This window comes from Hyalella azteca, unplaced genomic scaffold, assembly GCF_000764305.2.
Source record: "Hyalella azteca isolate HAZT.00-mixed unplaced genomic scaffold, Hazt_2.0.2 contig4407, whole genome shotgun sequence".
NCBI lineage: Eukaryota > Metazoa > Arthropoda > Malacostraca > Amphipoda > Hyalellidae > Hyalella > Hyalella azteca.
Genome location: NW_025934624.1, coordinates 54,855 through 68,846, shown reverse-complemented (window position 1 = coordinate 68,846; position 13,992 = coordinate 54,855). Strand labels below are relative to the sequence as shown.

The 13,992-nt window shown below is 39.7% G+C and overlaps 1 protein-coding gene across 1 annotated transcript; it reads left to right on the top strand.

Moving 5' to 3' along the window:
* Positions 1–9,416: 9,416 nt before the first annotated feature.
* On the top strand, positions 9,417–13,274 carry LOC125177720. The gene is made up of 2 exons (XM_047880005.1): positions 9,417–9,473; positions 12,363–13,274. Exons 1-2 carry the CDS (start codon positions 9,462–9,464, stop codon positions 13,206–13,208), a joined length of 858 nt encoding a protein of 285 aa, XP_047735961.1. The 5' UTR covers positions 9,417–9,461; the 3' UTR covers positions 13,209–13,274.
* Positions 13,275–13,992: the final 718 nt, after the last annotated feature.

Sequence of the window (13,992 nt, the reverse complement as noted above, 5' to 3'; positions counted from 1 at the left end):
GAAGCCCAGTCTGATACGGACCCATTAATACTGACACGTTGTCGCCTCCCTACTAGAAAATCTCTGATCCATTTGAGTACATTACTCTCAATTCACAAAGACTTTAATTTACGCAACAGCCGTTTCAACTTACAATTTAATTTTTAATTAAAGACTTCAATTTACGCAACTTGAACAGATTTGAACGAAATTTTGAATATACATTCCCAACTAGGTACCAAACGGTGATTTTTCAGCTTATATTTTTTTTCGATTTTACCTTCGTTTGCTTGTTTTTTTTTTTTCAGCGTCATTCTTGATTTCACACTTCCTTATATTCAGCCCGTATTGCCGGGTAATTTACTAATTTGTCATTTAAATTCGCGGCGATCAAGAAATTTCTACAGAACAGATTTCAACGAAACTTTGTATATAATTACTTAACCTCTCAACGGTGGGGTTTAGCACGTGACAATTTTTTTTATTTTGCTTTCGTTCGCGAGTTAACGGGGCAGGGTGGCCCAGTGGTTACAGTTCAGAGTACCAGGAATCCAGCATTGATGCTGAGAGGTGCGGGTTCGATCCCAGCTCTGTGCGCCAGTTTCTGGTCAGAATCGACAAGGAGGCCTGGCTGTTAATCAAAGCAAAATTGAAACAGTGAGTTGCGCGTTCGAGACCGCAACAAGCTGTGAATATTCTGCGATGTTAAGAATCGGCGATAGGCCAACGGCCTAATAAACGCTGAAACCGCTATATACAGATATAGGAGGAACGACCGGCTTTTCTAGAGCCGTATACCGTTATACGTATAGCCGTATAACTCGCAAGCGAAGGCAAAACGAAAAAATTTCAACGAGCTAAACAGCACCGTTGCTGAGGTTAGGTATTTAAATACTGAGTTTCGTTCAAATCTGTTCAACAGTTTTGAAAAAACAATTCTTGGTTACTACGAATTTAAACACGTTTGCTGTTTAGATCACGAATGAAGTTGAAATGAAAAAAAGAAAACTCGCGAACGAAGGCACAATCGAAAAAATTTTCCCGTGCTAAACATTACCGTTCGGTAGTTAGGATTGCAAATTTAAAATTCCGTTCGAATCTGTTCAGTAGTTTGGAAGGAATTACTTGATCAGTGAATTTCGGCCCGTATTGCAATATAATTATGGCAAAAACATACGATGGCAAAATTCAAACAATTTTCACGAGCTTAACATTATCGTTAACACGTTAGGTCTAATGAATACGTGTACTGAGTTTCATCGAGTTAAGTTCATTAGTTTGAGATATATTCCTTGATCATTGCATTTGTAAATTGGCCGTGAGACCGGCCGCGAGTCCGGCCGTTGATTTGTCCGAGACGTAGACCCAGGAGAGGTTAAAAAATCTAACTCAGTACTCACTGCAGTTAGTGATAGAGAGCGCATTTTCTCGTGCATAAATAAGTTTTCATTGCTATTAGTACAGTGCATTAGAGCTAGAGTTGTCGTATCTTTGATACAGGCATGCCCGCTTCTTAAAATCGACTAAACTTGAAGTCACGGATGGACGGACAGACGGACAGACAGACGGACATATGGCGAGCACAATAGTGAATTTTTTCTATAAAGAGAAAATGCACTAAAAATATAACTCAGTACTCACTGCAGTGAGTGACAGAGAGAGCATTTTCTCGTCGACGAAAACATGGGGTACGCAGACGTGCACCACCAAATTTGTGCACCAATCAGCCTTGAAAGGAACGCCTAGCATATTTCCGGATGACCACCAATCAGCCGCGGATTAAGCCAACCGTCGGTAACCAGCCCGTGATGGCGTCCCTTCATAAATGAGAAAATGCGCTAAAAACAGATCCATCGCTGGGAGTCATGTGCTGCACGTGTTGTGTACAAATCATCAAACAAACAAACGTTCGAACTTCTGATATCGACTTCGGACTACCGCCCTCTTCATCCTTACCGCCCCCCAAAAACTTTCCACCGCCCCTAGGAAGGCGATATCGCCCACTTTGGGAACCACTGCTCTAGTCGTAAAAGGTGATCCCATTATCCAATTTTACAAACCTCACTCGACGGCTTCTAACGACAAACGTACTGGCTCTGGCGGGCGCGAAAGAGAAGATATCGGCACCTTATACGTTATACTGTCCTCGTGTACTTTCAATATAGTTCGATTAAAAAAATATTAATAATTTGCTTCATATTTAGTCAAGCTAAATCCCCTTATTCTACTACACATCTACGATTTTCAATCCCCGCCAAAAATAAATATAAATGAAAATAACACAAGGTTTAGTACGACGGGACATACATTTATAAACAGTGACACGATGACAGGTTCATAAGTGCAGGCGTAGCTAGCAGCTCTTTACGGCGGTACAACAAAGTGTCGCCTACTGAAATGCAGCATTAATTAAAGATACTCGATCGCGACGTCAGCTCGGAAAGTATAGTGAGTCTGGATTTCACTGCGCGCTATGAGGCATGACATTTATTAATTAATTCTCATTTCACTCACAATTAATTGACATCTTACTAATTGAGAGAGTTTCCTGTGAAATATTGTTAATGGTTTAATAAAAATTATACGTGATTAATTTAATATTGTTAATTCACTTTCGTACTTTGAAGCTAAAAACATTGAAAATGATCAATTTATTGCAATAAAGTGTATTAAATGGACAGGCTAATACAGCACACAATTTTTTTTAGTCCCATACAGCCATACTAAATTTGCATTCAGTAACATTTCATCTTATTGTTAGATGCAGAGAAAGACTTTCATAAAATAGTTTTCAATCACACAGCAAACTACAATCTTCTGTCAAGAAGAAATCAGCTTTCGAATGACAAATAAGAAAAATGCAAAGTAAAATGCCAATATTATCGAGAGGAATAAAATGTGTCTATAATTTATTTCGATCGCCATTTAATTTACATTTTTTTGCGGTAATGATCCCGTGATTGAAATACACATGGTTTCTACCTAAATTTTGAAGCATAATAATTCCTCACTGTTTATGATCATACTTTGCCTGCCGATTAACCGAAATTGTTTTCTGCACATTAATCGTGCGTCTAAATATGGCTTTATTCCTGTAAAAATACGATATAGCTTTTGTGCCCTCTGCAGGTTCCGAAGAATTCGGTACGTTTTAGCGATGCGAAAAATTGCAGCCAAATGAGAATCGAAACGTGACTGTCTAGCGACGAACTCTGATCTGCTAGTGAGGGTAAGCCTTTGTTACGCTGCCGCTGCTCTTATTGCAGATACGCCGATAAAAAAAATAAGACTCGACGTCTCTTTGGTTGAGGGGAAACGTGTGATGAACGTCGCTTGAATTCGAGATGAACGGTGAGATGGCGGCAGGCGTACGCTGCAGTGCATGATCAGATGTCACTTGTGGCGCTTGCGGGGAAACAGGGTGATTGTGAGGTAGGAAGCGACGGGTGTTGAGGTTTGAAACCGATGATGAAAGGATAGGAAGCGACGGATGTTGAGATTTGAAACCGATGATGAAAGTATAGGAAGCGACGGATGTTGAGGTTTGAAACCGATGATGAAAGGATAGGAAGCGACGGATGTTGAGGTTTGAAACCGATGATGAAAGGATAAGAAGCGACGGATGTTAAGGTTTGAAACCGATGATGAAAGGATAGGAAGCGNATATGAAGCGATGGATGTTTAGGTTTGAAACCGATGATGAAAGGATAGTAGGCGACGGATGTTTAGGTTAGAAACCGATGACGGGATAGGAAGCGGCGGGTGTTGAGATGGGAAGTTGCTGATTTTGAGATGGAATGTGGTTGATGTTGAGATGGAAAGGTGCTGATATTTAGATAGGAAATTTCTGATGTTGAGATGGAAAGTGGCTGATTTTGAGATGGGAAGTGGCTGATGTTGAGATGGAAAGTAGTTGACGTTGAGATAGGTCTGATAGGAAGTGGCTGATCTTGAGATGGAAAGTGGCTGATGTTGAAATGGGAAGTAGTTAACGTTGAGATAGGAAGTGGCTGATGTTGAGATGGAAAGGAGCTGATGTAGAGATAGGAAGTTTCTGATGTTGAGATGAATAGTGACTGATGTTGAGATAGGAAGTGGCTGATGTTGAGATGGAAAGGAACTGATGTTGAGATGGGAAGTTGGCTGATGTTGAGCTAGTAATTGATCGATGCTGAGTGAAGAAGTAGCCATTATTGAGGAAGAATGTGACTGCTATTGAGATAGGAAGTGGCTGATGTTTAGGTAAGAAGTTGTGGATTTTGAGGTAAGGAGCTGCCGACAGTGAGTTTTGAACTATGAAGTGCATGGCAGGTTTTTTAGGTTGGAAATCCTTGGTATCAAGACAAGCTGATGAGGAGTGGTTGAAGTTGCGAAATGAATCTGCTAATATGAGATGAGAAGTGATTGATGTTGAGATAAAAATTGGCTGATGTTGTGGTAAGAAGGGGTTAGCGGTATAGTAAGTAACCTAGAGGCTAATGTGGCAAATGCTAAGTTTAGAAAAGCAGATGTCTGTGTATGAACTCGTTGATCTTGAGGTATAAAATGGCTTATGTTCAGTAGAAAGTTGCGAATATTCAGTTAAGCAGCGACTGATGTTGAGATGAGCCTTGATTATAATTTTACCTAGTATTTTATCGAATTTCGAGAAATTTAAAGCTCCGAGTATGAAGCTATGCAGGAGTATATGTTCAGTATTGAAATGCCTATAGCAACTTACGGACCAGGCAATAAGTCCAGCAGCATCTCAATCAATCGTCAGTTATGGAAAGATCGGGTTCCAAAGGCCGGATCCCTTGCGACTCAAGTCACGAAAAGCACAAGAATCGGCAACAGGCCATGGGCCTATTTCTTCGGTGCCGACACTTCTATTCTATTCTACATGACGATCCCTTGATGTGATAAAGATGGGAAAATGTCTGCTTATAACTCGACATAATTAAGCACATAAGTCTTGAACCATCGAAATGATGAGGAATCTGTTTCCCACGTTCCTGACATAGCGGGGCTGTGGCGGTGACTGACTTGATCTTGATGAGTGTGGAAGACGTGCTAATTTATAAGTGAGGAAACTGTAAAGTGACATCTGCATGTCTCTAGCAGATGCTGACCGGCAGCATCTGAAATGAACTACCGTGCAATGTATCATACTCTGCTGCCCATCATTCCATGATGCCCACGCCTCCCGCAGCCACCTAACCTACTCTGATGCTCATGCCCCACCGTTGCCATCCTTCCTTCCTTCCTGCTCATGCCCCCCGTAGCCAAGCTCTCGTGCTCCAGCAGTCTGCCAGTGCCGCTCTTGGTGGATGGTGTGCGCGTGTCGTACCTCCTGAACCACTGGCCTGCATTTGTGCATCAGCGCCCACGAACTTTTCTTCATCCTTCGATTCGATGCTGTAGTTGCCAGAACACTAGGCAGCCACAGCTCCTAGTGCTTGTTCCTAGGTATGTCAGCCTTTCACTTGCTCTTGGATGACTTGACATTTACCTAGGAAATTCGCTATATGTTTTAGGAAAACGCGACTGACTTCTGGATGCTCGCTCGTCTCTTCAGCAGCTTCGGTTGCCAAAGGCTCGCCTTTGAAGATTCTTTTAGTCTCGTAACATTTATGTTCAATTTGTCTTGGTTATTGTGCAAAGCCTTGGTTTCAGTTTTGACATCTTGTAAAATTCATGATCGTTCATGCAATTGATTTTATGCCGTGATCAACGAAGGATGCTTCACTGCTCTGCGAAGAGAGTGTTTATCACGGGAGAACGGATCAATACGGGCACAAGTGGTGAAGTTCTTGATGGTCAACCCTGTCATTTGGGCTTCTAAAGATTATCTTATGCGTTTTACCAGCTTCTTTCAAGCACCAATATCGACGAAATAACTTCCACTTGACGCAGTAGGGGTTCTCTCTAAATCAATGTTGATCTTAAACACAACCATTAAGAGCTCGATTTACCAACACCTTTTCGAGTTCGTCGGACTTCTTCATAGTCTGACTCTCAGGCTCTCATCGTGCCACCACCAGTCAGTGATGCTGGAGTGAACCCAAATGCTGATATGCCTTTCTGCATATGCCGTCATCGTGATACATAAGATTAAAGTAATAATTTTCATAATGATACTGCTTTCGACCACCGTAATACTTTTAATAATAATACTGCTTACGCATAGTTACGGTCACCGTAATACTTCTCTTAATAATACTGCTTACGACCACCGCAATACTTACTACAATAATACTGCTTACGATCATCGTAATCCATTCCCAATAATACTTTTTACGACCACCGCAATACTTTCTACAATAATACTGCTTACGATCATCGTAATACTTACTGCAATTATACTGCTTACGACCACCGCAATACTTTCTAAAATAATACTGCTTACGATCATCGTTATCCATTCCCAATAATAATTTTTACGACCACTGTAATACTTTCTGCTATTATACTGCTTAGTGCTAACGAACTCCGCAATACTTTCTGTTATTATACTTCTTACGGCTAATGCAATACTTTCTGCAATATCACCACCAGCCAGTGATGCTGGGGTGAACCAAATGCTGATATGCCTTTCTGCAAATGCCGTCATCGTGATACATAAGATCAAATTAATAATTTTCATAATGATACTGCCTTCGATCACCGTAATACTTTTAATAACAATACTGCTTACGCATAGTTACGGTCGCCGTAATACTTCTCTTAATAATATTGCTTACGACCACCGCAATACTCTACAATAATACTGCCTACGACTACCGCAATACTCTCTACAATAATACTGCTTACGACCACTGCAATACTCTCTGAAATTATACTGCATGCTTATGACCACCGCAAAACTTTCTACAATGATACTGCTTATGATCATCGTAATACTTACTGCAATTATACTGCTTACGACCACCGCAATATTTTCTACAATAATACTGCTTCCGATCTTCGTAATACTTACTGCAATTATACTGCTGACGACCACCGCAATATTTTTTACAATAATACTGCTTACGATCATCGTAATCCATTCCCAATAATAATTTTTACGACCACCGCAATACTTTCTGCTATTATACTGCTTAGTGCTAACGAACTCCGCAATACCGCAATACTTTCTGTTATTATACTTCTTACGGCTAATGCAATACTTTCTGCAATAATGCTGCTTACGACCACCGCAATACTTTCTGCAGTAATATTGCTTACGATCACCGTGATACTTATGATCATAATAATACTTACATCATCACAATGTTCACGATCTAAGTAATACTAATGATCACCGTATTACTAACGATAATTGGGCTCAATAATCCTAAAATATTTGCCCAACCCTAATACCTACCTGCAATGATACCCACTGTAACCCTACTACTCATTTTGCTAAACCTTGTAACCCTACCCAGTTTCTCAGTTAGTCTAACTCCATTACCCAATTTACAAGAATTGAAATCCATTAGATTATAAATAATGCATCTTCGACAACAAAAACCCATGGTATAAATGCTTTAACCTACAACAAATTCATTTTTACTTCGGTGAAGGCATTAAACCTTTGGTGGAAAAAGGTACAAGCGTCTAAAAACGTACTATTTGCAAGGAAACTTTAATTTTGCCAAAAAATAGACCATGAATTATTTCCGTTGGTTACAGGACCAACAATTCCATTTTTCTTTCACCCCACCCCTTCAGGAGGATAGGATTTATGCTCTATGGACATCGTTATTTTTTTATTTATACGGGAACCATATTGTCAATTAACCAAACAGACATTAATTCTAACCACTCTTGCCTGGTGTCGAATATCCGACTTTGGCTCCAGCAGGTCTACAGGGTAACTTGGACCTCACCAACCCTTTTTTTGATATCAGAATTTATACACTAGCAATTTCTCAAGAGTTTCTTCTTTCTTCTTCATCTTTTTTAGAGTTTCTTCATTTCTTATTTATCTTTATTACAGATCGTGGAAGAACTCATCACTCATCTTTACATTATACAAAACTCGATATAAATTTCGTACACGCATCACATGATTTTTTTTATATTTGCATTATGCTTGTCTTTGCTCAAATTCTGAAAAAAACCGTTGCACTAAATAGGGAACTGTGAGGTTCAAAAGTTTTCGTGGTTGGAAGGGCAATGAAACGGAGTTCCTGTTCCTCAGACTTCAGGGTTTGGGTAGTTGAGAAAATAAATGACCACCTCACAATGTTCCGCTGCAAGCTACTTTGGAACTAAGTACCGTCCCAAATATATTGAAAATGAGAATAGATACACTGACAAACCAGGTACTCGTAGTCTCTTGCATTGCTGGTATCCTCTGTTATTGCAGGTAGTGTTTGATTGCAGGTAATCTTTGGCATCGCATGTAATCTCTGGCACTGCAGGTAGTGCCGGGTATTGCATGTAGCCTCTGGCATTGCAGGTAGTTTCTGTCGTCTCTGACAGCGCAGTTAGTATCTGGCATTGCAGGTAGTTTCTGACGTCTCTGGCAGCGCAGTTAGTATCTGGCATTGCAGGTAGTGTCTGGCATTGCAGGTAGTGTCTGGCATTGCAGGTAGTGTCTGGCATTGCAGGTAGTTTCTGTCGTCTCTGACAGCGCAGGTAGTGTCTGGCATTGCAGGTAGTCTTTTAGTTGCGCATCCTTAAAGCAAGACGATATGCGCCGCTTGAGGAGCGAAGACGACAGGAGTTACGACCTGCGGGACTGCGAGCGTTATGGCTTTGTTAGCACGTCGTTAAACCGACCGTTTCAATGCTTTTTCAGCAGCCGATGAGACACTTAAACGGCGCTGTGAGAGCTTGTCTTGCTAAATCATGCCCTTGTACTCGTGTTATTATTCTCACATCGCGTATTAGAAGTAAATGAAATTATTTCAAACAATTATTCATGTTTTTGTATTAATAGTGTAACGATAAACTCATGTCTTCTTCAACTGTGGACATGTGACCAAATTTTAAAATTCTGTCTGGCATTCGTCAGTCAGTATATATCATCAATTTGCTGATATATACTTCAATTATTTCTGAGTACTACTTATCTACGGGAATAGTCGTGGACGGCCGTGGAGTTCTGCCTAATTGTAATAACTTTTTAGTCATAAAATATTACGAGCACCAGCTTTTCACTGATCAGCAATGTAAGCGTACTATGCTCTGACAGACGAGAAGCATGCAATCCAATGTGTGCAATTAGAAGACATGTTCATGTCTCTGCAGTATAAGGAAGAGGTTATCGGCGCGTTTAAAAATTGTAACAACCTAAGTTTCAGAAAATTTTGTGCTAAATAGGAAGAAACGGAGAGTTTACTGATTATTTTCTGGCTTTTATTAAATTAAAGCTTGTCTTTAACTTAGGTGTAAATTCAAGCTTGTCTTTAACTTAGGTGTAAAAGTAAAAGGGTTTAGTTTGCTTCGAACTAATTGTGAATTCAACTATATTGTTGTGTGTCTATTCTAATATCAGGAAATGGTGCATAATAATGACGGCCAAGGTAATTCTTTTATTACTGCTTTTTGCGTATAATAAGCGGTGAAGTTTATTTTTAATAAGCGCTAGAGGCCGTGTATTATCTTATCAGCGGTACTAACCGCTGATAATAATAATAATTGCATCAGCAATACATAACTATCAGCAATACTCTATATGAGTGTTGGAATAAAAGTTCGCTTGGTAAAGCCAAGGGATAAGCTTTAAAAGAATTAGAATAGTTTGGCGTTAATTTTATCCATGCTGGCAGAAGTTGTGTTTTATAATATCAGGATTTATTCTACTGTATGATAGAGCTTAAGTAGTATAACGGCAAATGTAAGGTTTATGAACTAAAATTTTTTGTTCTATTAAGGCAGAGGTAGAGATTACGTAGTTTAATTTCACATCTTAGGTACCTCTTATTTCAGAGGTTAGGTATTCCGAACGCAGAAATTAAACACTCATATGGCAGAGGTTAGGTTTTCTAATGTCACTTTTACGTATTGTAATAGCAACGGTAATGCTATTATAGCTGCTGAAGCTAAATTATTACACATCGTTAGTTATGTTTATGTGCCTCAAACGTACGAACCGAGGCTATGCATGACGAGGAAAAGTTATGTAAGAGAAATGCGTATTAATACGGCCATGTTTTTTCGGTTGTGGCTCGTGTAACAAACTGTTGGTAATGAATTTTAATGGCAGTGCGAAATTATAACGGTTGAGGTTACGATAAGAAGAGGCTGCGATCATTATTTATTACGACTGGGGTTATGATTCATAACGGATGCGTTGATATTAATAAATGTTGCGTTTAGGAATTGTTACGGTTATGAATTATAACGTCTACGGGCAATAATGGTAACAGTTGCGGTTACGAATTATCACCGTTCCCGATAACAATTGTAACGGGTGTGGATGAGAATATAACGGTTGCAGTTACTATTGGTAACGGCTACGGTTGTAAATACGAATGGCTGAGGTTGTGAATGGTAACGGCTGCGGTTATGAATGGTAACGGCTGCGGTTATGAATGGTAACGGCTGCAGTTGTGAATGGTAACGGCTGCGGTTATGAATGGTAACGGCTGCGGTTGTAAATGGTAACTGCTGCGGTTATGAATGGTAACGGCTGCGGTTATGAATGGTAACGGCTGCGGTTAGGAATGGTAACGGCTGCGGTTGTGAATGGTAACTACTGCGGTTATGAATGGTAACAGTTATGTTTTGCAACCTGTAGCAGCGGGTGGGCGGTCAGTTCATTAAAGAAAGTAATCCCCAATTACGCCGCGACTGACGTTTGTTTATCAGCTCGCTACCAGCTGATGTCTTGACATCACGGCGTCAGCTCCATTTTTAGTGCATTTTCTCATTTATGGAAAAAATGCACTCTTGTGCTCGCCATGTCCGTCTGTCCGTCTGTCCGTCCGTGACCTCAAGTTTTCGTCGACGAGAAAATGCGCGCTCTGTCACTCACTGCAGTGAGTACTGAGTTATATTCTTTCAAGTCAGCATTTCGCAAGGACTGCATACGTTTTTGTATCCGATTATTTATAGCTCAACACTTCGGAAGAAACCTTCAGAAAAAATAGAAAACAGTTCATAACTGTATGTATTAAAAATATAACTCAGTACTCACTGCAGTGAGTGACAGCGAGCGCATTTTCTCGTCGACGAAAACGTGGAGTCACGGAGGGACAGACGGACGGACGGACATGGTGAGAGCACAATAGTGCCTTTTTTCCATAAACGAGAAAATGCGCTGAAAAGTGATGGCAGACTTAGTTTTATCAATTGTAACTTATGGAAAATCAATTGTCCTTTGGTTCACTGACGATTGCTTTCTGTGAACAAGTGAAATAAATACGTTCGGCGACATTCTCCCTGACTGTAACTTGTTAGCATCACCCCTGAATATCTTAATATATTAAACTAATTCATTCGTCACGTGATATTTAGCATTGTATTAAATGGCTGGACTGGTTAACAAATTAACCTGGTATGGAAATAAAATTGAATGATTGGTGATTTTTTAATTTGGTAAGTATTTAGTAGTGATCCATGTGAGTTAGTGCATAAAATATATAAATAATACTATGTTTGCATTTTCAAAATATCTAAATTATTTTAAATATCTAAACTAATGCAAAAAATATAAATTCAACCCTTCACCTTGCTTGATAGTGAATATTTTTTATTTGAAACGGCATCAATGTTTTAAAAATGTCTTCTGAAAATTTGCTTTTTGATCTGCCCACGCCAGCGAGAAATATCGTTCGACAAATTTAGAAAACAAACATGAAAATTGTTCGTAAAAATTAAATAGTCTGGACTTTCGTCGAACCATAACGGAAAAATTCCTACAAAACTGTACAGATATTACTACGTATACTATTTTCAGGTGATATAATTATAATGTGTCTAAATTAATATCTATAACCTATACTTAATAATAAATTAATAATATATTATATTTATTGCAAATTATGTACGAGCGTGCGAAATTTCGTGAAACCGAAAATAGTGAAGATCGGTAAAATGTTCACTAACGATTCGTATGTTATTGAGATGTCATTTCTAGTGGCCTAACTGGATGAGCATTGAACCTGCTTGGGATTCAATGTTCGATGAATATGATACTTTCTACTTTTTTCAACATTCTCACTCTTATTCTCACTCCATTCCAATTGATATGTTTGGTCACATTTGACTATACATATTAGTGTACCCTACAACCCTTGAAACGAAAACAGTTTTCATGAAAAATTCCCATTTATTATGTCTGAATGTGTATAATCTAAATTTGTTATTTAGATATATTTATTCGATTCAATATATTATTTGTCTATATTTTTACCTAACGCATACCGGCAAACGTTATTAAATTATATTATTTTGATGTGTTCGTGCAGGGCAGTCGGAGGGGCGCGAGTACGGTCATGCTGGCGCTCCATCTTTGGGATACCCGAAGCTTCTCGTCCCAACTGACCGCTCAATTCAACTGCCGAGTTTCAGGCTACAACGCCAGGGACAACATTGCTGCTTGCACCTCCCTTCTCGCCGCACATCGGACAAACCAAAGCTCCTCTGCTGCAGCACTAGAAGGACCCCAAAAACCGCCTCAAACCGACGTCTTCAAAGGCATTATTGACTTGAAAAAATCACCGACTATCGCCAAAAGCAAAGCTTCATTTTTCGCTGTCGAAGGACCTGAAGGTTCCTCAAGCATCTTGAAGGAAGACAAGAATCAATTTGATTGTGCGAAATTGAATAGCGTTTCTTCTGCCCTCGTGAAAGAGAATAACGTTCATTGCAGTTCAGGCAAAGTGATTAGCTTTTCGTCTATCCTTGTGACGGTAAACAGGGATTATTGTTGGCTTCCTTCTGTTCTCGGGTATCCGTTAGACGACGAAAGCATAGGTTGTAGTTTTTTAACAAAGCTCAATACCGTAGCTTTAAATAGTGAAGAAGTTAACACTGTGAAACAGAAGTTAAAGATAGACCCTGAAATCTTCAGCCTTGACAAGGCCTCGTTTCAGCCTTTATTCAATAGAATCGTCAACCTCATAGACGTTGAAACTCTCCTGGCCTCTGGTTTCATTAGTGAGAGTAAATTTGCCTTTGCCGTATTATTAAAAGGCATTGCAGTTGGAATCTTATCGGATGTCCAATATTTTAATAAAATATCAAAGCTCAGTCTTGTAATTTCAGGCAGCATCACGTTGTCAGCTAGACAAGGATCAACCGCCAACATTTAATCTCGATTCTTATTGTTGCTCTTATGTACTTCATTAGTAAAAGTTTAGTTGCAAGTATCGCATTGAAATCCCTTTATTGGTACGGTTGCTTTACCATACCATCGCTCATTTTCCATTACGCTTACTTGTCAAGTAAATAGCGCAATTTTACATTTTATACATCGAGATTCGTGGCTGCATTTACTTTGAATGCATTTTACGTAGCACGCAGGTAGCGGTATTAGCAAAACTGACTGGGTTCAATTTTTATACGCAACGGAAATTTATTAACCTGGACCTGGATCACCTCCAGATTACATGGTACTTTCAACTTAGATATTTCGTAGAATCACCCACATGAAATACGTAATTTTGCATGCATATTACGTATGCAAGGAGTGAGCTCAGGAGTTAGATAAATAAACTAAGGGAAGAGTGGCCAATATTTAGTACGTCCATCCATAATGCATCTTTAAGTTCTCTGAGACTGAGGCTAAGATACATGCTACCTGTACGATAAAATACAGTAGCATTGCCAAACGCTAGGGGACCCTGGGTTATCAAAACACGCAGTAAACGCGTTAAGCGAGTGAAAGGAAAATACTTGAGCAGTGAATGTGTTTGTGACACGCCCAAATTGAAGGTAGCAAACAAGGTTTAGGTGGCAATTGAAGGCGGTAAGCGAGCCTTGAGTGACAGGTGAAGGCGCAAGCGAGTGTTAAGTGGAATGTGAAGGCAGGAAACAAGCCTTAAGCGATAAGTGAAAAAGGCAAGCGAGCTTTACGTGACCGTTGAAGGCTGTGAA